Genomic DNA, 25,251 nt, shown 5'->3' on the forward strand with positions numbered 1-25,251 from the left:
AGACACAGGAGAGAGGGGCGAGGAAGGCGATAAAAGTGGTGAGCCACAAGATAGAGGGGACTTCTCTCTCTCCTTCTCCCTCTTTCTCTGTTCACAAGCCTTTGGCTGGCGTCACTTTCCACCCACTTTCTATGCACATCACAGTGCTGCCTGTTCCAGCCCCTCTCAGCCCTCGTTCATCCCTCTCTCATCCAGCAGTTCAGAGTTCTCTGTGAATAGCTTGGCTAACGGGAACGTGATGAAGGACTGGTCATCTTTATTGACTCACCCAGAGAGATTGTGTTGTTCTCGCCATTCCACACAGTGATGTAGCGAGCTATCTGCTACAGAGACAGTAGAAGGTAATGGCTATATGGTGATGTGTGGGAACAACACACACACACACACACGCGCGCTTGTGCACACACACACACGCGCGCACACACACACACACACACACACACACACACACACACACACACACACACTGTGGAGGAGATGAGACATCAGTAGAGTTCAAAAGGTCCAAAGTAATTACTCAAAAGAGACAACAGTGTTTAGAGAGATGAATGGTCTAGAGAAAATGGCTGCTCAATCTGTATGTGTGTGTGTGTGCCTTTATGTGTGAATGTGCCTGCTATGGCACAGAGTATACACACATCTACTGCTCTAATGGATTTCTGCCTCCTCCTCTTTGTATATCTCTTTCTCTTTCCCCTCCATCTTTCTCCCTCGTTCACTCTCATTACATTATCTCTCTCCATATCTCTCTCTCTCTCACACACACACACACACACACAGAGGCATTCGGGTTGTTTTACACTATCAGAGTGTCGCTGTGTAGATCGAATGAAGGATACTAAGCACTAGTGGATTTAATCCCACAGATCTTAACAGGATGGAAGCCTAATGATCCGTATCAAAGTACACTTTAAGAGCACTATACTTTACCTACTGCTGACATTTACACTAGTGCTACAATCTTCTTCCTATGCCCTCCTCTTACCGCCACTCAAACCTCTTAATTTCAAATAGCTAAGTTACCCAGTGGACACGCTCTTTCTGACCTGGTAATGTCCGAGGATAATAGCTCTCTCTGTGCCATGTAGGAAAGGAAACAGATAGCTGGCAGCCTGGTATGTGTGTGTGTGTGTGTGTGTGTGTGTGTGTGTGTGTGTGTGTGTGTGTGTGTGTGTGTGTGTGTGTGTGTGTGTGCGTGTGTGCGTGTGCGCGTGCACGTGTGTGTGTGTCACTCAGAGAAGGAGCTCCAGAGTATTAGCTGGAATCAGTGTCAGATGGCATCCTCTACTTTACAGGACACCTGCTGTTTCTGACTGCATGGGCTGCTGTTACTGTTCACTGCTGGTCACTTGTTTTAAGGGTTAAGGCTTATTGATGCCCACTGGTTTATGTGAAAAAATGAACCAAAATCTGTAGCGAGAAAAATACTAAGTATTCCCAACAGTTGAAAATCAATGAATTTGTTTGCTTGCTTACTTCTTCGAAATCTCCTAACTCACATTGCCTTGTATCTACCGAGATACCGCTTAGTTACTAACCCACTTGTGCTGTTGTTATGTTAAGTCAGAGGTTAAGGGTCATGATGACCAACTCTGTTTCTATCCTATGTTGTGGTCACATGGTGGGTCTAATGCTCCATATAATCCTATTGTTTTTACCATACTGTAAAAAAGTAAGACGGGGGATGAAGGGAGAGTGCCCATTGTCACCACTGAAGAAACAGTCATTGATATGAATACATACTCTCCATTCTATAGTATACAGGATCTAGGATACAGTGCCTTGCAAAAGTATTCACCTCGCTTGGCATTTTTCCTATTTTGTTGCTTTACAACCTGTAATTTAAATAGATTTTTAATTGGATTTCATGTAACTGACATACACAAAATAGTCCAAATTGGTGAAGTGAAATTCTAAAAAATTACTTGTTTCAAAAAATTCTAAAAAATACTAAACGGAAAAGTGGTGCATGCATATGTATTCACCCCCTTTACTATGAAGCCCCTAAATAAGATCTGGTGCAGCCAATTACCTTCAGAAGTGACATAATTAGTTAAATAAAGTCCACCAGTGTGCAATCTAAGTGTCACATGATCTGTCACCTGATCTTTGTTCTGAAAGGCCCCAGAGTCTGCAACACCACTAAGCAAGGGGCACCACCAAGCAAGCGGCACTATGAAGACCAAGGAGCTCTCCAAACAGGTCAGGGACAAAGTTGTGGAGAAGTACAGATCAGGGTTGGGTTATAAAAAAATATCTGAAACTTTGAACATCCCACGAAGCATCATTAAATCCATTGTTAAAAAATGGAAAGAATATGGCACCACAACAAACCTGCCAAGAGAGGGCTGCCCACCAAAACTCACGGACCAGGCAATGAGGGCATTAATCAGAGAGCCAACAAAGAGACCAAAGATAACCCTGAAGGAGCTGCAAACTCCACAGTGGAGATTGGAGTATCTGTCCATAGGACCACTTTAATCCATACACTCCACAGAGCTGGGCTTTATGGAAGAGTGGCCAGAAAAAAACAAGCTAACACGTTTGGTGTTCGCAAAAAGGCATGTGGGAGACTGCCCAAACATATGGAAGAAGGTACTCTGGTCAGATTAGACTAAAATTAGACTAGACTAAATAAGCTTTTTGGTCATCAAGGAAAACGCTATGTCTGGCACAAACCCAACACCTCTCATCACCCCGAGAACACCATCCCCACAGTGAAGCATGGTGGTTGCAGCATCATGCTGTGGGGATGTTTTTCATCGGCAGGGACTGGGAAACTGGTCAGAATTGAAGGAATGATGGATGGCGCTAAATACAGGGAAATTCTTGAGGAAAACCTGTTTCAGTCGTCCAGAGATTTGAGACTAGGATGACTTGAAGGAGCTGGAGCAGTGTTGGCTTGAAGAATGGACAAAAATCCCAGTGGCTAGATGTGCCAAGCTTATAGAGACATACCCCAAGAGACTTGCAGTTGTAATTGCTGCAAAAGGTGGCTCTACAAAGTATTGACTTTGGGGGGGGTGCATGCTCAAGTTTTCAATTTTTTTGGTCAAATTTCTTGTTTGTTTCTCAATTTTTTTTTATAAAAATTAAAATTAAAATAAAATCTTCAAAGTGGTAGGCATGTTGTGTAAATTAAATGATACAACCCCCCCCCCCCCCCCCCCCCAAATAAATATATATTTTAATTCCAGGTTGTAAGGCAACAAAATAGGAAAAATGCCAAGGGGGTGAATACTTTCGCATGCCACTGTAGGTCTTTACCACGTACCACTGACCTCTGTTTTCTGCCACAATACTAACTGTATGCTATTACTTCTAGAGGGAAACAGCCTTGGAAAAGGAAAGAGCTGCACTACACACACACACACACACACACACACACACACACACACACACACACACACCCACACCCACACCCACACACACAGCCCCCCCTCCCGTGTGACAGATCCATCTGAGCCCCAGTGTCCTGGCCCTGCTTCAGTCAGTGTCACAGAGAGAAGCCAGAGGCAAACTAGATTAAAATCCCTCACAGTGTGATGTTAATGAGCCCATTATCAACGCTAGTTACAACCTCTCGGCTCTCTCTCTCCCTCCTTCCTTTCCTCCCTCTTTCTCTCCTTTTCTCTCCTTCTTTTGGTCCTTCTCAGCACTAACGACGGGGCTGATGTATGACTATATCAACCACGAACGCGTCAAACTCAAGCTGGCCTGAAACCTCTTTGGCTCTTTCTCTCACTCCCTTCTCTCTCCTTCCTTCCCTCTTCCTTTCATTTGGCCCTTTTCGCCATCTTATCTCTGTCATTATCAGCTCTAATGACGGCGCTCCTAAATCTACGTTACAGTCCCACTCAAATGTTACTATTTCTTTGGTTACATGCTAATATGGTCTCCTAACTGTCATAAAGTGAATTAGTTAGCCGCGGAGTGTTGACCTCTTCTTTTAACCCCAGATCAGATTGACTGAGTGGGCGCCTGCCTGCCATGGCCAGGAACTAAAAGCGCATCTGTTACAATAGAGCCAGTCATTACAGAAAGGCCAAACCTGAACCCTCTGGTCTAGACTCTAGATAGAACATGGGAGGCCCCGACCTGGCCTTCTACTAATGAGTAAGAACAGTGTATAACCATGGATGGATGGTGTGTGTGTGTGTGTGTGTGTGTGTGCGTGTGTGTGTGTGCGTGCGTGTGTGCGCGTGCGTGGGTGTGTGTGTGCGTGCGTGCGTGGGTGTGTGTGTGCGTGCGTGTGTGTGTGTGTGTGACTGTACTGTACAATGTGTTGTTGTAGCGGAGGAGAGTCTTACTGGCATGCTAATGAATAGCCGATTAGTGGACCCCTGAGAGAGATGAAAGCTGGTTCAGACTGAAACTAAAAGACAGGAAGGACTCACTTTACTCTGGCCGAGCACTGAGCCGCTCAGCCGCCCAGAGCATCTGGTTCACTTCACTATCCCTAGGGACTCACCGTAAGGCCACGGTTGTGGTCCGTTTGCTGCGTCGTTAAATCACGTATCTGGATCATAGAACACATCCTCCGTCTGTGAGGGGACAGGATATAATATGCTACTCACGCCACACAAGAGGCACTGAGACAGAACAACTGGCACCAGCTCTGAGTCTGTGCAGTGGGGGGGTCAAGAGCTTTAGCAGAGCAGAAATGCATCCACGATGCCAAATGCCAATGATCATCATTATTCTTTCCTGTGATCAATACACACTGAGAACATTCTAGGGAGCACCTGTTGAACATAGAGCAAGACATACATACCTCCCTGCCACACCCCATGACATCATCATATGACAGCTGCTGTGACTGAAAGCCATTTGTGAATTAGTGATTTAGTAGCATGTGTTCTCTCCTTGCAGGTTTAACTTGCAGGTCTTCCACTGGAAGATTAAAGAGGGTTAGGCCCAAATTAAACAGGGGATATAGCTTCTGAGCACTGTCAAATGCCGCATTGTTCTAAGGGGACTTAGCGGTATATACAGTATAACAACATGCATCCATAGCATGATGATGTGTGTCGGTTTTAGAGAGGGCCTATGGGAATGTGTCCTGGCCCAGCTATTGCAGTGAGGTCAGACATGTGACATGTGGTAACCGTGGGAACGTGAGGCCTAGAAGCCTAGAAGCCTCAGGGTCTACGTCTGTAGGTGGTAATATAGGGGAACAGCTGGAGGTTAGAACAACTGTCCAGAAAGAGGGAAATGTATTCGTTCACTGCTGCTGCACAGAAAATCGGCAAATCTTACCTAGTGTTGATTTTTCAGTGTAACATTATCTAGTGTTGATTCAGGTGTTAAATTAACTATGTAATTGTTAAATTAACACTCATTAGTGTAAAAGACCCCCAGTGTTGGTGCAAATAACCATGTGTTAAACCAAAACCACGCTCATTAATATCCTATTTCCCAGCATGCTGTATTCAGGTAGATTTTATTTGGAATTGTTTGTTTCATTATCTCTGTTTTTGCATGTAAATTGATTGATTAATTCATCTTATGCTACTCAAATATAAATAACATAAATGTTTCTAAACTAATCCAATCTGATAAGCGGACTTATTGCACACGTTATTGAAATGGTTGTTCCAGTTTAGATGATTTATGTAGTCTCATATCTTAGTCTTCCCAACCCAGCAGTCATTCTTAATGCAGGTTGTGGGTGAATAAAAATGTAAAATGTTGGTTATTCCCACTCTGGCTTGATCCCAAAAGGAATTGCACATCCCTTTACAAGCCAGCATAATGTGATTTGCAGGCCTGGTGTGGCCTGTAAACCATGAGTTTCGGGCCACTGTATTAAGGTGAAACATGGCCCTTCAAAAATAAGTATGTGTTGCAGTGTGTTAAAGAATTGAATGATAACATATTTGCTGAGGCCACAGGACTGAACATGGATGAATGCAACAACCATGTTTCAACCAAAACCAAGGCTTTACACTAAGCAGTGAGTTCATTTAACACTGATAAGTGTGGACCCGTATAGACACTGGACCCGTGTTAAATGTAACACTCTCGTGTTGATTTAAAACAGGATAATTTGCTAAGAGGTTTAACTTCACCTTCTGTTGAGAACAACTGGGTTTTAAACCAGAGTCATAGGCGCTAAAATGGTTTAAGACACTGGACAGAGCTGTCCTGTTCTCAGTGATAGGCCTGTGGAAGGTCTGCTCATGCATCATGGGAGTTTGTCCGTATCATTCCATTTCTGTGACAGATTCTGTGCTTCTGCGACTACTCCTCCCCCGATTCTGCTGCATCCACCGACATGAATGAGTGTCAATCATAAAAGAGCCCATCAATCTCTCCTATGGTCCTGCACTCTGAAGGCTTTGTCAGGGTAGCTTTTCTCCAAATGCTGCTTAATGAGATTAAGTTTACTGCCGATGGAGAGGGTTTTACTTATCTCCTCCACAAAACTCTCCATGAAACACAGCATTTGTGAACAAACAACCCATGAAAAAGCCTGTTATTAATGTGAGCCGCTAGCCAGGGAGTTCCCTGGTGAGGGATGGCCTAAAATAATAAACACAAAGTTTCAGCTCCTTCCTCCGAGCTCCTCCCGTCTGAAATAGGGGAAGAAGAACTCATAAATAAATCAGTCACAGAGAGAGACACCCCCGGGGAGGGGAGAGAACACAGAGAGCTGGAGAAAACAGAGGAACAGAGAGCTTAATAACCAAAAAACAGCATTTTAGAGCCAGGTACAGTGACTGCACTTACTGCACTTACCCCACTGGGGTTGTGTGGTTGATGATGACATAAATGCTCAGTCCCACTTTATTTGTTACTTGGGTATGTAGGATTGTGTCCATGTGAGTTAGTGGGGATGGTGTGTGTGTTCGTGTGTGTTTGCCTGCGTGTGTGTGTATGTTAGAACCAGACGGTTCTCCCACTCTGAGTGCAGTGAAATGCACCGTGTTCATCTGCTCAGCATCACAGCACTGAGTTATATAAGCATCTCAATAGTCTAATGTGGCTTAGTAAAGGAGACAAGGAGAGGAAGTGGCATACAGTATTGAGATGCATCACAGGTTTTCCATCAGTTCCATCAGCATGCAGAGAGCATCAGCACTGGACTCCTTGACAACCGCAGAATGTACTGTGGCGTCTGGCCACCCTGATTTCCACACTGACATCCTCTGCTGCCTCTCCCATCGCCATGGACACACACTCCCCCATCTTTCACTGCCCCCCCCCCCCCCCCCCCCAACCACCTCTCACTTGAGGTTCCCCTCCATTTTTCACTGCAGTCTGCAGCCCCTCTCCCACCGGCTTTCCCTGGGTTCCCCCCCCCCCCCCCCCCCCCCCCCAGCCTCAGTCATCTCATTCCCCAAGACCCACAATCTCCCACTGCCTCTTATTAAATCTCCTCTTCTTAAGTCTCTCTCCTTTAAACAACACTGTCCTTTGTGACAAACTGCCCAGCCACAGACAAGCCTTGTTCTTGTCAGGCTGATGCTATAACTCCAAACCAACTTCCTAAAGTCAAGAGGGAGAGAAGAGAAAACAGCATCTCTTTCTCTCTGGCCTTTTAGTGTCACTGCCCTCCTCTTCCTCCCTCGCCCTCTCCGCTGCCACTGCTTTCTAAACATTTACACTGCGGATGAGGGTGATTCAGGATGTTCTAAGAAAGAGCACGACCTGTGGACCGTCCACTGTAGCTCTCTTTAGCTAGCCAGTGCCCTGTCTGGGATGATGCCACACAGCAAATTGTCCAGGGTAGATTTTTCAGTGTAACATTTCTAGTGTTGATTCAGGAGTTGCATTCACTCTGTAAGGGTGAAATTAGCACTCAGTGGTGTAAAATAAACCCAAGTGTTGGTGTTAATAACGAGAGTTATTGTTTTACACTGTGGGGAGTAAAACAGTCCATTAAAACCACAACCATCATTACTATGTCTCCCTGCATGCTATACTGCAGGTATATTTTTGGGGATTGTTTTTAATATTTGTGTTTTTCCATGTACATTGATTGAAACATTAATTTTACGCGATACATTTTTCTAAACTAATCCAATCAGTTAGTTAGATTTATTGCACGCATTACTGAAATGGTTGTACCGGTTTAAATGGTTTATGTAGTGTTTTGTTTATTACGTTTCTTAATCTTTACTGTCATTCTGAATGCAGGTTGTGGGTGAATAAACATTCCAACTGTTGGATATCCTAACTATGTCAGGATTCCAATTGAAACCGGGAAATAATTCAACCGCCATGCCTCTGTCACTAACAAATACAGCCATGGGTGTACAATTTACTCAAAAAGAAAAGGCACCCTGGGAAATATGCAAATGAGGCTTTACACTATACAGTGTTAAAACAAGACCCAAAATGATGTACTGTAACACTACAGGTGTTCATTTCTTACACTGAGGAAGTGTAACAGCGTCATCACTAAGCAGAGTGAGCCCAGTTCACTCTAAATCAAGTATTATGTTTTACACTGTAGGTGATGCATATTACTCCATAGCTGAGTTCTGCAAACGCCACAACCGAGTTCCTTTGGACATTTTAAGAGTTAAATGGGGAACACTGCAACATAGCTAAATCTTTAACACTTTCAAAAGTGTTATTTTAACACCAGTACAGTGGGACTTGTTCACTTGTTACACCAGTACAGTGGGACTATGTTCACTGACAATAGTATACATTTGACACTTTCAGAGTTAAATGTACACCATTGATTTTCCTGTGCATGTTAACATTATGGGTACGGGTGAACGATAAGGTAGTAATCCATGGACTGGCACTGGCATGGTGCTGTAGACATGATGAATTCATTGTTTCCATTATTGATATCTCTTGGGATATTGCAGGGTATACTGAGAACCATATGGCATCGTATTGCAAGGGAGCTTCAACTCGCAGTAAGACCAAGTAGACAATATGCCGCAATCAAAGTCACGACTGGGATGGAGCTAGCTCTAATAACTGTGACTACATGGCTCAGAGAGAAAGTAAGTGGATTAGTGGTATAGGCTAAATATGCTTATGAATAAATTACATTACAGTTGACTAGGAATGTCATGCTGATAAAATGCATTTACTGAAAATAGACCAAATAAAGGGTTTAAATAAAGCATAGGCATGAATAATTCAATAATATTGCTTTCAGAGATACATCAAAAGAAGTCGTAATCAAAATGAGTGCTTATATGATCAATTATTATCATATAAAGTTATCTCCAAATCTGAGTGTAACTTCTCTTTGTGGTAAGATAAGCCACAAAGCCAATTACATATGTGTTTTTTTAGACACCCAAAGAGAGACACATATGATGGCTTTCGAAAAAATATTTTTAACAAGAGATTCGTACTCCCATGAAGACGTTGTTGTTCTGGCAGCACAGAGGGACAGAGCTGCAGCGTAAAGGTCCAGTCCGGTTCTACAGTTCTAATCTCATCTTCCACATGGAGCACTATGGAGCACCACACACACACACGTGACGTGTCTGTGTGTGCGTCCATGCGTCCGTGCTTGAGAGAGACATGGAGGGGAGACAGATGAGATGTCAATGATGTGGACACATCACATGTTCCAAATCTCGTCTGTTTTTATTACAGAGTTGGATCTTAACTTGAGACATGTGTGCCTCGGGCGTACTGCGTAGCTAACTCTTATTTCCACCCATACATTCGACTGAACATATTCACGCTGTCTGGGGAGCAAGCAGTTCCCCCCCAGATCATTTTGTTCTAGTAGTTTACCATATTACATGTTACCATGGCTACTGTTACAGATTTCTGTCTTCCGGGTGAGTGAGCTTAGCGATATTGACATCATCTGTTAGATTTATAGTCTGGTGAATAATCATGTGGAAAAAAATCAGAAGAGAGAGTGAACATGAAGAGAGACAAGAGAGACTCAGCACGAACACTTGGGGATGCAACGTCCTCAATGGATTCTGTCCCAGAAGAAAGGCCTACTTACAGAAACATGGTACGAGAAGTGAGATCCTGCCCCTATGTTTGTTCCCATGAACACCCACCCACACACACACACTCCCGTCTCTGGGGCTAGACAGATAGCTGTACAGCAGATTAGGCCGACATTCATCTGTCTCTCTACTCTAATCCAAACGGCAGACATTACAATACGAAGAGGAGACAAACCATATCAGTGATTCTTTGACATTTGACTCTCGTCTAAACTCATTTAACATTTAAAAGCAATGGCCCCGAAAGGGCCAACAAATCTAATTTGACAGAGAGAGATGGAGCGAGGTCATGTGGATGTCTTTTCACAAACGTAAGAGACATCGATCAGTTGATCGTCCAGAGGGAGAGGGGGGCTCGCGCTCTCCTCATTATGTACGTAGCACAGAGGGAGAGGGGGGCTCTCCCCTCATTATGTACGCAGCACAGAGGGAGAGGGGGGGCTCTCTCTCCTCATTATGTACGTAGCACAGAGGGAGAGGGGGGGCTCTCCCCTAATTATGTACGCAGCACAGAGGGAGAGGGGGGGCTCTCTCTCCTCATTATGTACACAGCACAGAGGGAGAGGGGGGGCTCTCTCTCTCCTCATTATGTACGCAGCACAGAGGGAGAGGGGGGCTCGCGCTCTCCTCATTATGTACGTAGCACAGAGGGAGAGGGGGGCTCTCCCCTCATTATGTACGCAGCACAGAGGGAGAGGGGGGGCTCTCTCTCTCCTCATTATGTACGCAGCACAGAGGGAGAGGGGGGGCTCTCCCCTCATTATGTACGCAGCACAGAGGGAGAGGGGGGGCTCTCTCTCCTCATTATGTACACAGCACAGAGGGAGAGGGGGGGCTCTCTCTCCTCATTATGTACGCAGCACAGAGGGAGAGGGGGGCTCTCTCTCTCCTCATTATGTACGCAGCACAGAGGGAGAGGGGGGGCTCTCTCTCCCCTCATTATGTACGCAGCACAGAGGGAGAGGGGGGCTCTCTCTCTCCTCATTATGTACGCAGCACAGAGGGAGAGGGGGGGCTCTCTCTCCTCATTATGTACGCAGCACAGAGGGAGAGGGGGGCTCTCTCTCTCCTCATTATGTACGCAGCACAGAGGGAGAGGGGGGGCTCTCTCTCTCCTCATTATGTACGCAGCACAGAGGGAGAGGGGGGGCTCTCTCTCTCCTCATTATGTACGCAGCACAGAGGGAGAGGGGGGGCTCTCTCTCCTCATTATGTACGCAGCACAGAGGAAGAGGGGGGGCTCTCTCTCCTCATTATGTACGCAGCACAGAGGGAGAGGGGGGGCTCTCTCTCCTCATTATGTACGCAGCACAGAGGGAGAGGGGGGGCTCTCTCTCCTCATTATGTACACAGCACAGAGGGAGAGGGGGGGCTCTCTCTCCTCATTATGTACGCAGCACAGAGGGAGAGGGGGGGCTCTCTCTCCTCATTATGTACACAGCACAGAGGGAGAGGGGGGGCTCTCTCTCCTCATTATGTACACAGCACAGAGGGAGAGGGGGGCTCTCTCTCTCCTCATTATGTACGCAGCACAGAGGGAGAGGGGGGGCTCTCTCTCCTCATTATGTACGTAGCACAGAGGGAGAGGGGGGCTCTCTCTCTCCTCATTATGTACGCAGCACAGAGGGAGAGGGGGGGCTCTCTCTCTCCTCATTATGTACGCAGCACAGAGGGAGAGGGGGGGCTCTCTCCCCTCATTATGTACACAGCACAGAGGGAGAGGGGGGGCTCTCTCTCCTCATTATGTACGCAGCACAGAGGGAGAGGGGGGCTCTCTCTCCCCTCATTATGTACGCAGCACAGAGGGAGAGGGGGGCTCTCTCTCCTCATTATGTACGCAGCACAGAGGGAGAGGGGGGGCTCTCTCTCTCCTCATTATGTACGCAGCACAGAGGGAGAGGGGGGCTCGCGCTCTCCTCATTATGTACGTAGCACAGAGGGAGAGGGGGGCTCTCCCCTCATTATGTACGCAGCACAGAGGGAGAGGGGGGGCTCTCTCTCTCCTCATTATGTACGCAGCACAGAGGGAGAGGGGGGGCTCTCCCCTCATTATGTACGCAGCACAGAGGGAGAGGGGGGGCTCTCTCTCCTCATTATGTACACAGCACAGAGGGAGAGGGGGGGCTCTCTCTCCTCATTATGTACGCAGCACAGAGGGAGAGGGGGGCTCTCTCTCTCCTCATTATGTACGCAGCACAGAGGGAGAGGGGGGGCTCTCTCTCCCCTCATTATGTACGCAGCACAGAGGGAGAGGGGGGCTCTCTCTCTCCTCATTATGTACGCAGCACAGAGGGAGAGGGGGGGCTCTCTCTCCTCATTATGTACGCAGCACAGAGGGAGAGGGGGGCTCTCTCTCTCCTCATTATGTACGCAGCACAGAGGGAGAGGGGGGGCTCTCTCTCTCCTCATTATGTACGCAGCACAGAGGGAGAGGGGGGGCTCTCTCTCTCCTCATTATGTACGCAGCACAGAGGGAGAGGGGGGGCTCTCTCTCCTCATTATGTACGCAGCACAGAGGAAGAGGGGGGGCTCTCTCTCCTCATTATGTACGCAGCACAGAGGGAGAGGGGGGGCTCTCTCTCCTCATTATGTACGCAGCACAGAGGGAGAGGGGGGGCTCTCTCTCCTCATTATGTACACAGCACAGAGGGAGAGGGGGGGCTCTCTCTCCTCATTATGTACGCAGCACAGAGGGAGAGGGGGGGCTCTCTCTCCTCATTATGTACACAGCACAGAGGGAGAGGGGGGGCTCTCTCTCCTCATTATGTACACAGCACAGAGGGAGAGGGGGGCTCTCTCTCTCCTCATTATGTACGCAGCACAGAGGGAGAGGGGGGGCTCTCTCTCCTCATTATGTACGTAGCACAGAGGGAGAGGGGGGCTCTCTCTCTCCTCATTATGTACGCAGCACAGAGGGAGAGGGGGGGCTCTCTCTCTCCTCATTATGTACGCAGCACAGAGGGAGAGGGGGGGCTCTCTCCCCTCATTATGTACACAGCACAGAGGGAGAGGGGGGGCTCTCTCTCCTCATTATGTACGCAGCACAGAGGGAGAGGGGGGCTCTCTCTCCCCTCATTATGTACGCAGCACAGAGGGAGAGGGGGGCTCTCTCTCCTCATTATGTACGCAGCACAGAGGGAGAGGGGGGCTCTCTCTCTCCTCATTATGTACGCAGCACAGAGGGAGAGGGGGGGCTCTCTCTCCCCTCATTATGTACGCAGCACAGAGGGAGAGGAGGGGCTCTCTCTCCCCTCATTATGTACGCAGCACAGAGGGAGAGGGGGGCTCTCTCTCCTCATTATGTACGCAGCACAGAGGGAGAGGGGGGCTCTCTCTCCTCATTATGTACGCAGCACAGAGGGAGAGGGGGGCTCTCTCTCTCCTCATTATGTACGCAGCACAGAGGGAGAGGGGGGGCTCTCTCCCCTCATTATGTACACAGCACAGAGGGAGAGGGGGGGCTCTCTCTCCTCATTATGTACGCAGCACAGAGGGAGAGGGGGGCTCTCTCTCCTCATTATGTACACAGCACAGAGGGAGAGGGGGGCTCTCTCTCTCCTCATTATGTACGCAGCACAGAGGGAGAGGGGGGGCTCTCTCTCCTCATTATGTACGTAGCACAGAGGGAGAGGGGGGCTCTCTCTCTCCTCATTATGTACGCAGCACAGAGGGAGAGGGGGGGCTCTCTCTCTCCTCATTATGTACGCAGCACAGAGGGAGAGGGGGGGCTCTCTCCCCTCATTATGTACACAGCACAGAGAGAGAGGGGGGCTCTCTCTCCTCATTATGTACGCAGCACAGAGGGAGAGGGGGGCTCTCTCTCTCCTCATTATGTACGCAGCACAGAGGGAGAGGGGGGGCTCTCTCTCCCCTCATTATGTACGCAGCACAGAGGGAGAGGAGGGGCTCTCTCTCCCCTCATTATGTACGCAGCACAGAGGGAGAGGGGGGCTCTCTCTCCTCATTATGTACGCAGCACAGAGGGAGAGGGGGGCTCTCTCTCCTCATTATGTACGCAGCACAGAGGGAGAGGGGGGCTCTCTCTCTCCTCATTATGTACGCAGCACAGAGGGAGAGGGGGGGCTCTCTCTCTCCTCATTATGTACGCAGCACAGAGGGAGAGGGGGGCTCTCTCCCCTCATTATGTACGCAGCACAGAGGGAGAGGGGGGGCTCTCTCCTCATTATGTACGCAGCACAGAGGGAGAGGGGGGCTCTCTCTCCTCATTATGTACGCAGCACAGAGGGAGAGGGGGGCTCTCTCTCTCCTCTCTCCTCATTATGTACGCAGCACAGAGGGAGAGGGGGGCTCTCTCTCTCCTCATTATGTACGCAGCACAGAGGGAGAGGGGGGCTCTCTCTCCCCTCATTATGTACGCAGCACAGAGGGAGAGGGGGGCTCTCTCTCTCCTCATTATGTACGCAGCACAGAGGGAGAGGGGGGCTCTCTCTCTCCTCAATATGTACGCAGCACAGAGGGAGAGGGGGGGCTCTCTCTCTCCTCATTATGTACGCAGCACAGAGGGAGAGGGGGGATCTCTCCCCTCATTATGTACACAGCACAGAGGGAGAGGGGGGCTCTCTCTCCTCATTATGTACGCAGCACAGAGGGAGAGGGGGGGCTCTCTCTCTCCTCATTATGTACGCAGCACAGAGGGAGAGGGGGGGCTCTCTCTCTCCTCATTATGTACGCAGCACAGAGGGAGAGGGGGGGCTCTCTCTCTCCTCATTATGTACGCAGCACAGAGGGAGAGGGGGGCTCTCTCTCTCCTCATTATGTACGCAGCACAGAGGGAGAGGGGGGCTCTCTCTCTCCTCATTATGTACGCAGCACAGAGGGAGAGTGGGGCTCTCTCTCTCCTCATTATGTACGCAGCACAGAGGGAGAGGGGGGGCTCTCTCTCTCCTCATTATGTACGCAGCACAGAGGGAGAGGGGGGCTCTCTCCCCTCATTATGTACACAGCACAGAGGGAGAGGGGGGGCTCTCTCTCTCCTCATTATGTACGCAGCACAGAGGGAGAGGGGGGCTCTCTCTCTCCTCATTATGTACGCAGCACAGAGGGAGAGGGGGGGGCTCTCTCCCCTCATTATGTACACAGCACAGAGGGAGAGGGGGGGCTCTCTCTCCCCTCATTATGTACGCAGCACAGAGGGAGAGGGGGGCTCTCCCCTCATTATGTACGCAGCACAGAGGGAGAGGGGGGCTCTCTCTCTCCTCATTATGTACGCAGCACAGAGGGAGAGGGGGGGCTCTCTCTCTCCTCATTATGTACGCAGCACAGAGGGAGAAGGGGGCTCTCTCTCCTCATTATGTACGCAGCACAGAGGGAGAGGGGGGGCTCTCTCCCCTCATTATGTACGCAGCACAGAGGGAGAGGGGGGCTCTCTCTCTCCTCATTATGTACGCAGCACAGAGGGAGAGGGGGGCTCTCTCTCCCCTCATTATGTACGCAGCACAGAGGGAGAGGGGGGGCTCTCTCTCTCCTCATTATGTACGCAGCACAGAGGGAGAGGGGGGCTCTCTCTCTCCTCATTATGTACGCAGCACAGAGGGAGAGGGGGGCTCTCTCTCCTCATTATGTACACAGCACAGAGGGAGAGGGGGGGCTCTCTCTCTCCTCATTATGTACGCAGCACAGAGGGAGAGGGGGGCTCTCTCTCCCCTCATTATGTACGCAGCACAGAGGGAGAGGGGGGCTCTCTCCCCTCATTATGTACACAGCACAGAGGGAGAGGGGGGCTCTCTCTCCTCATTATGTACGCAGCACAGAGGGAGAGGGGGGGCTCTCTCTCTCCTCATTATGTACGCAGCACAGAGGGAGAGGGGGGGCTCTCTCTCTCCTCATTATGTACGCAGCACAGAGGGAGAGGGGGGGCTCTCTCTCTCCTCATTATGTACGCAGCACAGAGGGAGAGGGGGGCTCTCTCTCTCCTCATTATGTACGCAGCACAGAGGGAGAGGGGGGCTCTCTCCTCATTATGTACGCAGCACAGAGGGAGAGGGGGGCTCTCTCTCTCCTCATTATGTACGCAGCACAGAGGGAGAGGGGGGGCTCTCTCTCTCCTCATTATGTACGCAGCACAGAGGGAGAGGGGGGCTCTCTCCCCTCATTATGTACACAGCACAGAGGGAGAGGGGGGGCTCTCTCTCTCCTCATTATGTACGCAGCACAGAGGGAGAGGGGGGCTCTCTCTCTCCTCATTATGTACGCAGCACAGAGGGAGAGGGGGGCTCTCTCTCTCCTCATTATGTACGCAGCACAGAGGGAGAGGGGGGCTCTCTCTCCCCTCATTATGTACGCAGCACAGAGGGAGAGGGGGGCTCTCCCCTCATTATGTACGCAGCACAGAGGGAGAGGGGGGCTCTCCCCTCATTATGTACGCAGCACAGAGGGAGAGGGGGGCTCTCTCTCTCCTCATTATGTACGCAGCACAGAGGGAGAGGGGGGCTCTCCCCTCATTATGTACGCAGCACAGAGGGAGAGGGGGGCTCTCCCCTCATTATGTACGCAGCACAGAGGGAGAGGGGGGCTCTCTCTCTCCTCATTATGTACGCAGCACAGAGGGAGAGGGGGGGCTCTCTCTCTCCTCATTATGTACGCAGCACAGAGGGAGAAGGGGGCTCTCTCTCCTCATTATGTACGCAGCACAGAGGGAGAGGGGGGGCTCTCTCCCCTCATTATGTACGCAGCACAGAGGGAGAGGGGGGCTCTCTCTCTCCTCATTATGTACGCAGCACAGAGGGAGAGGGGGGCTCTCTCTCTCCTCATTATGTACGCAGCACAGAGGGAGAGGGGGGCTCTCTCTCTCCTCATTATGTACGCAGCACAGAGGGAGAGGGGGGCTCTCTCTCCCCTCATTATGTACGCAGCACAGAGGGAGAGGGGGGGCTCTCTCTCTCCTCATTATGTACGCAGCACAGAGGGAGAGGGGGGCTCTCTCTCTCCTCATTATGTACGCAGCACAGAGGGAGAGGGGGGCTCTCTCTCTCCTCATTATGTACGCAGCACAGAGGGAGAGGGGGGGCTCTCTCTCCTCATTATGTACGCAGCACAGAGGGAGAGGGGGGCTCTCTCTCCTCATTATGTACACAGCACAGAGGGAGAGGGGGGGCTCTCTCTCTCCTCATTATGTACGCAGCACAGAGGGAGAGAGGGGCTCTCTCTCCTCATTATGTACGCAGCACAGAGGGAGAGGGGGGCTCTCTCTCTCCTCATTACGTAAGTAGCATTAGGATGACATAACTACACATGGGACTAATGACCAGATATGGTAGATCACAGGACGTCATAAGCACCCAGGGGTAAACCGGTCAAACCTGATGGCTAATGTATAGCTTCTCTGTTACGCATCATCTGCTTGTATCACAGGCCTCTTTAGGTGATGTTGCTTGATAAGGAAAATTATTTACAGAGGAAAGGGGGAAAGAAAGAGTTTTGAAAGGGTTCTGGGTTCTAAATGGAACCATTCATTGGAATAAGCCCTTTTGGTTCTATAGCATTAGGTGTGTGTGATCTTCTTAATTCACAGTTCCAAAGAGATTTCTTTATTCAGGCAAATTTCTCATGTTATGAATAGTATCATAATACACAGTTAATAAAGGTTTTATAAGCAGTAATTATTTACAGGCGTGATTGAATGTAATTGATCCTCACCCAGGTTGCAGTTGAATTGGTTACTGGTTTGACCCAGACACATTTGTGTCCGCAACACTAGCAGGTGTCTATTCAGTAGAAGACTCCTATTCTATTTTTAATAGTCCTTCTGGCTTTTCATTATGTTTCATTATCTAGTGCTCTGGTCTGGGGCTTTGTTTGCTTTATTCCATGTACATTCTGTCCAAGGTTCAAAGGAAACTGCAGTGGACATGCTGCCAAATGCCAATTAACTATACACCGTGGGTTTAGAGCAGAGTAAACTACCCTAATTAATGATGCTGGATCCCATAACAGTACTCAGCAGGCTCACCCAGGCTCACCCACTCTCACCACATCCACAACTGTTACGGTCTCACACAGGCTGCTGCTGCTACAGCTCGTTAAAGAGAGCATCAACCATCTGTTAAATGTTTTCCAAGAGATACTCGATTGTATTCTAGTCTATTCTATTCACCTCCATAAGTCTGACTGACCAGCAAAGAACTCAACCCACACTTTAAAAAAAGGGGTTCCAAAACGGTTCTTCAGCTGTTCCCATGGGAGAATAGGGATGGGGAGGGGGAAATGTCTACAGTAGAGTATCGTGATATTATTGTTGACTATATTATTGTAATGGGGTATCGTGATATTATTGTTGACTATATTATTGTAATGGGGTGCGTAACTGGTGGCAGTGAAGTCAGACGCAGGAGAGCAGAACCAGGTAATAGCCGGAGCAGTTTAATACAAAACCAACAGCATAAAGAATAAACCAACATGGGTACAAAACCCGTCGCGCACCAGTAACCATGTGCACAAGCACTTACAACAAACAATTCCACACAAAGACATGGGGGGGAACAGAGGGTTAAATACACAACACTTAATGAGGGAAATGAGAACCAGGTGTGTAGAAAAACAAGACAAAACAAATGGAAAATGAAAAGTGGATCGACGATGACTAGAAGACCGGTGACGCCGACCGCCGAACGCCGCCCAAACAAGGAGAAGAACCGACTTCGGTGGAAGTCGTGACAATTATAATGATTCTATGACATCGATTTACTTGTTGCTAGGTAGTTAACATTAGTTATCGCTAGTCGGCTGTGCCAGCGCCAAAACGTGTGTATTTCTCCTCCTATAGCTTGGCCTCAATCTTCTTTTTAAATGGTGAGCCAACATGTTTTCAGCTTTTTTATATCCACGACTGATCAAAACTCGTTTTTATTATGGCTCTCTGTTGTTCCTCTGTAGCAGACATACAGTGAGCAATATGTTTGGAACGTTGAATCACAATAGAAATCACAGTATCAAGTCGCAATTCATATCGAATTGAAATATATCGTGATACGATCGTATCGTGAGGTCCCTGGCAATTCCCAGTCCTATAGGATAACCATTTTTGTTTCCAGGTAGAACCCTTGTAGGTACCATGTAGAACCATCTGTGGAAAGGGTTCTACATGGAACCCAAAAGATTTCTACTTGGAACCAAAAGGGGTCTACCTGGAACCAAAATGGGTTCTTCAAAGGGTTATCCTATGGGGACAGCCAGAGAACCCTTGTAGGTTCTAGATAGCACCGTTTGTTTCGAAGAGTACACCATCGCATGCTGTTACTTCATACATCCCAATCACACCCATGGAGAGAACAGTGTGGAAGATCAATTCTTCCCATTCATTCAATAACACTCTAGGTTCGTCCCATGTCATTTCAGCAAGCCATGACACCCACCATGTCACATTGTTCTGATATCGTTTCTGTAGTTAGAAACAGATAAGATGAGCATTTCTTCGACACTATTTTGTTGAAATATTATTTGATCTCTGAGAAATTAAGCTATTATGATTTCACCCAAATTCAAATCAATTCAATTCAATATTCAATACATTTACTACCTAACATCCGATTTGGACCAAACTTTTTTCAAACAATGAGTTAGACATGAGAAATTCAAAGAAATTCTCAAAAGCCACCCACGGACCCCCCACATCCCGCGCCAATCACACCCCCAACATCATGTATACAGTATCCATTCTCTATGTCTGACTAGTAGTATGGAGCTGCGGTTCTGAGTACTGTTTCTTCATACTATGTAATGTATTGTCAGTGAATTTGTTGATGTTTTTTTTCCCTGTTCAGAGAAATTAGTAATTGAAGTTGTTAGGTTTATGTCCCATCCAACAATACATCCTGGTACTACCAGGTTGTGACCATTAGACGGTGATGTTTCAAATGCTAACTTTTTAGAATTTATGGCACAAATCCAATGCAAGTCAATGTTAGTCAATGCATTTTCAGGCTTCATATCCGCTAATATAGATACCATTGACTTGCATTGGATTTGTGCCACAAATGCTACAAATTCAGCATTTGAAACAGTGGACAACAAAACCAAAGCATGGATTGCTGTCATACCTTGTCCATAGACCGCTTACAGGGTAAGGAAACCAATATGTAATTTTGTCATTTGGGTGAACTATCCCTTTAACATTGAGGGGGATTCAGTCATTCTTTAACAAATATCACCTAAAAGCGGGAACAGCACCACCTAGTGGTCAGAACTTAGTAATACCAGGATGTAGGATGGGATGTAAAACCTAACAACATCCATTAATAGTTTCTCTAAACAGGGAGGGAAAAAACATAATCAAATTAACTGGGAATACATTACTCAGAGCCGGGAAGCAATACTCAGAGCCGCAGCTTCATGGTACTTGTCAGACATAGAGAACTGATACTATATATTTGTTGTTGGAGTGTGTGGTCTGTGGGTGACTTTAGACAATTTCTTGGATTCCTCATGTCTAACTCATTGTTAGAAAAAAGTTTGGTCCAAATCATATGTTAGGTACTATATTTCTTTGAATATTATATGAATCCTATACATTTAAATGGGCAAATTTGGATGTAATCAATTAGCTTAATTTCTCAGAGAATAAGAATCATAAAACACGGGACGAGGTGTTAAAAACTGTCCATTGTGCCAATAGATGGTATGAACTCACATGAGATTTGCCGTGATGTTGACAGTGGCATGGGAGGTTTATTTCTTAGACTGGGTTAAGATGTCGATTATGGGACTCATCCTTGTACTTGTTCCTTTCCAGGTAAGTGGACAGCCTCTGTGCTATTATACTGAAAAAGATCTTCCCTTCGACGTTGAGAAGGGAGATTGGTCAGAATTGACTGATGTCTGTTGCATCCTTCTCTTTCGGGATTAGCACACCACCAGCCCTTCGCCATGCCTTTGGTATTCTGTCCTTCTGCCACAATATCCTCATGAGCCTCCAAAGAAAGCGTAGAACATCCGGGGCGTTCTTGTAGAGCTTGTATGGTACTGTCCCCTCGCCCATACCCGGGTGCGAACCAGGGACCCTCTGCACACATCAACAACAGTCACCCACGAAGCATCGTTACCCATCACTCCACAAAAGCCGCGGCCCTTGCAGAGCAAGGGGAACTACTACTTCAAGGTCTCAGAGCAAGTGACGTCACCGATTGAAACACTATTTAGTGCGCACCACTGCTAACTAAGCTAGCGTTTCACATTCGTTACACTGGCGCGGGTGGTGTCGTGCCACTTCTCCTTTCGTTTACTTCGTCTCCCATCCTTTCAAGCTTTTTCTCTGCTGTTCCTACCTGTCGTTCCAAGATTTTTGTCAGGTTGTTGTCGATTGTTTCCCGCTCTCTCTTTTCAACAGCTTTTGGGCCACTTTACACTCGGTCTGTGCCCTTTGATCTTTTCCTCTTTTAGAGGTCTCTGTGGTTGGGTGAGTTCATCCACCGGCATTTCTGTGCTTGTGTTATCCTCCTCCGTTACAGGGGTGCTGATGCTCTGCGAACTTGGGTTTGCTTCCCGTCGCTGTGCTTCATTCGATTGATTTGACTGGCTGCTTCGCAAGAAGTACTGGTCAACGCGAGGTCCCTGTCTCTGCTCTCCCAAGCACATTTTCCTCCCTTGATGGATCCTTAACCCCCTTTGCCGATGTTACTCTCTCCCAACCACAGCTGCACACCTGAAGTGTGTGTCCTGCTGCTGTTATGTTTGTCTCGTGCTGTGTTCCTACTCGTAGTCGTTTCCGTTCCTGGGTCCGTAGCCGTGTGATCAGTCGTTGAGCCATATTTCAACAAAATAATGTGCAGGAATTCGAGTCTTATTTCCTTCTAACTACAGAAACAATTTCAGAACAATCTGACATGGTGGGTGTCGAAACGCTTCTGCTTATTTGAGGTGGAACGACACTCTTGCCCTGCCCATCGAGGGTGTTACAGCCATCTCATTTATATACATAACAGGGCAACATTATCCACAATGATCCACCGATCAACAGCAGTGTCAGGATGAGAGCCACTCTGCTGCCCCACTGATGGTGTAACTAACATACTCTGTGTGCTCTCAGAGCCTCTCACGTACACCAACCCTGTCCATGAGAGAAATAAAGAGAGCCTGCCCTATAGGGCTGCTGGCTCTGATCAATGAGTATTATATCATTACCACGCTCATGCTTATGAACTCTCCCCAGGCTCTCCTGATCAGGGTTGGGGTCAGTTCCGTTTTCAATTCAGTCAATCATCCATTGTTTCCTATGAGGATTGTCCCACTTTCTGAACCGACTGAATTGAAAACAGAACCCTGAAAACTTGACCCTAACCCTAGCCATGCCCACAAACCATGCACAAAACTTGACCCTGACCGTGCTCTTGCACTCAGCTCTGCCAGCTGAGGCACTGGCACACCACAGCTGAAGTGACTTTACAATGAGTACCTAATGTACTGTTCTGCACTGTTCATATCTAGGCGAATGACCTTAATGTGGTCTACAGTATATATATATATATATATCATATGGCATGGTGTGAATGTGTTGATTGTATCCAAACAGTCAAATTGGTGATAGTCTTGAATGCAGATGGATGTGCATATTTGTGAGACAGTGTGAGTGTCATATGCAGTGTGTGTGTATGTGTGTATGTGTGTAAGTGTGTGTGTGTGTGTGTGGGGGGGGGGGGGGGGGGGGGGGGGTAGCCTACTCTTGTAGGGTGGCCTGGCATACTGAGGAACAGATGGCTTAAAGATGTGCTCCTTCCTTCATTTCCCTCCAAAGAATTTTCCCCATAATTCCCAATTCCCATAAAACCGGCCAGCAAAACTGTCCATCTCTTAGATGCTTCTTTTAGATCACAGATAAAGACTGAGCCAAGGGATTAGAAGAAACGGAATATGCAGATGGCAGATCCATCCACGAAACCAACCCCACTGTCAGTGTTCACGCCATGTTTCAATGGCTTCACCAGTTAAAGGCGCTCTCAATGGCATGCCCAAATGCTGTTAACAGCCTACACATGAGTGCGCTTGACATATCAAGCGAAATGCTCCCATTAAAACGAAGAAGTTCTCAAAGGTTAAAAGTCTCTTCATGACAAATCAACAGTGTAATTTCTCCAAATATACAGTCCTGAGACGTGTCAGGTGGAGTTGCATTTGGGATGCACATTTTAAGTTCACCATGTTCCCTGTCTTTATTTGTTTGCCAGTGTCAAATATGGCATCGTTGAGTGAATACACTATAACATCAAATATAGAGCCTACAGTAGCCTGTTACAAACATGCGCTGTGCACACTCAGTGATAATGCGTATCACACATAAATCATTGCACTTTTCAAAATCTATTAATATTCTTCTTCCTTACCTATCTGGCAGGAAACCAGGAGCTGCGCAATGGGAATCAGCACCCTGGATACAGTCAGTTCCATAGTCTCCGATTCAGCGCCAAAACGGAATTTTAAACGAAAAAAAATATTGTTGCAAAACAATCTGAAATTCTAAGATGCTACTCTTGATTCATACCGACGATGTCGGCGCTCCGGTCCTCCTGCCTCTCTTTCCTCCCTGTCTTTCGCTCTCTGCTTGGAGTCAACGGAGTGGCTCCGCTCTCTCACGTACAACACTGGCTGGGTATGGAGAGGGGGATTGGGTACGCGCGCCGCCCACTACTCACACAGCGGGAGGGGGGAAAAACAGATTGTTGAACATATTCTCTGAACGGTGATATGAAATGGCTACTGACTAGCCAGTGATGAAAGTGAAACGTGCACATTCAGAAGGCAAAACTTTTACTCACAAAGACGAAGTGCCAATTTAGTGCCTAACGAAACTACACTAAGAAGTTGTGTGATCTAAATGAAAAATAGAGCCAAATCAGTATAATTGCATGATGGATAAGTGAAGCCAGGTTAATGTCTAGGGGTCTCTACTATAACAGCTGAGAGATGAGTCGTGCTGTTCCATCATTTACCAATAACAAGGGCCTACGACTGTGCCACTATTCATCTGAATGAACCTGTGTGAAATTGTTGTTCACGAACACTTCGATATTCCTATAGGAATCCAGATCTCAAGTCTGGTTCTCTTTCTCCTCTGCAGAGTACAGAGCTGGGGGTAGGGTGTTGGCTTCGCCCCATATGAAACCTCTATCACTGTTGCTCTTATTATATGGTGTTGTGCAACATGATCTTACAATCACAACGAAGGCTCACGTTCTCCGTGGCCGACGCGAGTAAGACATTTAAGCATGTTAACCCTTGCAAGGCTTCCGGTCCAGACAGCATCCCTAGCCGCGTCCTCAGAACATGTGCAGACCAGCTGGCTGGAGTGTTTACGGACATATTCAATCTCTCCCTATCCCAGTTTGTTGTTCCCGCTTTCTTCAAGATGTCCACCCGTACCAAAGAAAGCTAAGGTAACTGAACTAAATGACTGTTACCTCGTAGCACTCACTTCTGTCATTGTGAAGTGCTTTGAGAGGCTAGTTAAGGATCATATCTCCTCCACCTTACCTGACACCCTAGACCCACTACAATATCCGTACCTCCTCCATCGACGGATGACACAATCACTATCACACTGCACACTGCCCTATCCCATCTGGACAAGAGGAATACCCATGTAAGAATGCTGTTAATTGACTACCGCTCAGCCTTCAACACCGCAGTGCCCTCCAAGGTCATCACTAAGCTCGGGGCCCTGGGTCTGAACCCCATCCCATGCAACTGGGTTATGGACTTCCTGACGGGCCAACCCCAGGTGGTGAATGTAGGCAACAACACCTCCACCACGCTGATTCTCAACACGGGGGCCCCAACAAGGGTGTGTGCTCAGCCCCCCTTCTGTACTCCCTGTTCACCAATGACAATAGTTTGCTGACGACACAACAGTGGGAGGCCTGATTACCAACAACAAAGAGACAGTCTATAGCAGGGTTCCCCAACTGGCGGCCTGTGGGCCGAATTTGGCCCGCGGGTGGTTTTATTTACCCCCCCAAATTTTTTGACCACGGGGGACATAATAGATTTTTTTTAAACAAGGAAATCAGCTCCCAAGTTATTTTAATTCAAGAAATTTGTTCCCAAGTATTCCCACGCATAATAGAGAGACACGTGATCATATACAAATGTAAGCAAGGTTTGAAATGATTATGTTGTAGTCAAATATTATATCTGTTTGGGCTTCTTGCGGTCAATTTGCAGTCTACAAATTATTTTTAAATATGTTCCCGGCCCCCCCGACCATCTGCTCAAGAAAAAATAGGCCTGCGGCTGAATCTAGTTGATGATCCCTGACCTACAGGGAGAAGGTGAGGGCCCTGGCGGAGTGGTGCAA

General features: G+C 47.8%; 1 protein-coding gene across 4 annotated transcripts in view; it reads right to left on the reverse strand.

Annotated features, from left to right (window-relative positions):
• The window catches only part of LOC110500211 (receptor-type tyrosine-protein phosphatase zeta), a 50,776-nt gene extending 27,093 nt beyond the window's left edge, over positions 1–23,683 (reverse strand). For all 4 annotated transcript variants that reach the window (XM_036957592.2, XM_036957591.2, XM_090214180.1 and 1 more), the window contains exon 1: positions 23,282–23,683. In XM_036957592.2, coding sequence (XP_036813487.2) covers positions 23,282–23,345 — 64 coding nt within the window. In that variant the 5' untranslated portion in view covers positions 23,346–23,683. The remainder of the gene's footprint in view (positions 1–23,281) is intronic.
• Positions 23,684–25,251: the final 1,568 nt, after the last annotated feature.

This window comes from Oncorhynchus mykiss, chromosome 21 (assembly GCF_057628025.1).
Source record: "Oncorhynchus mykiss isolate SJ-2025 chromosome 21, ASM5762802v1, whole genome shotgun sequence".
Lineage (NCBI taxonomy): Eukaryota > Metazoa > Chordata > Actinopteri > Salmoniformes > Salmonidae > Oncorhynchus > Oncorhynchus mykiss.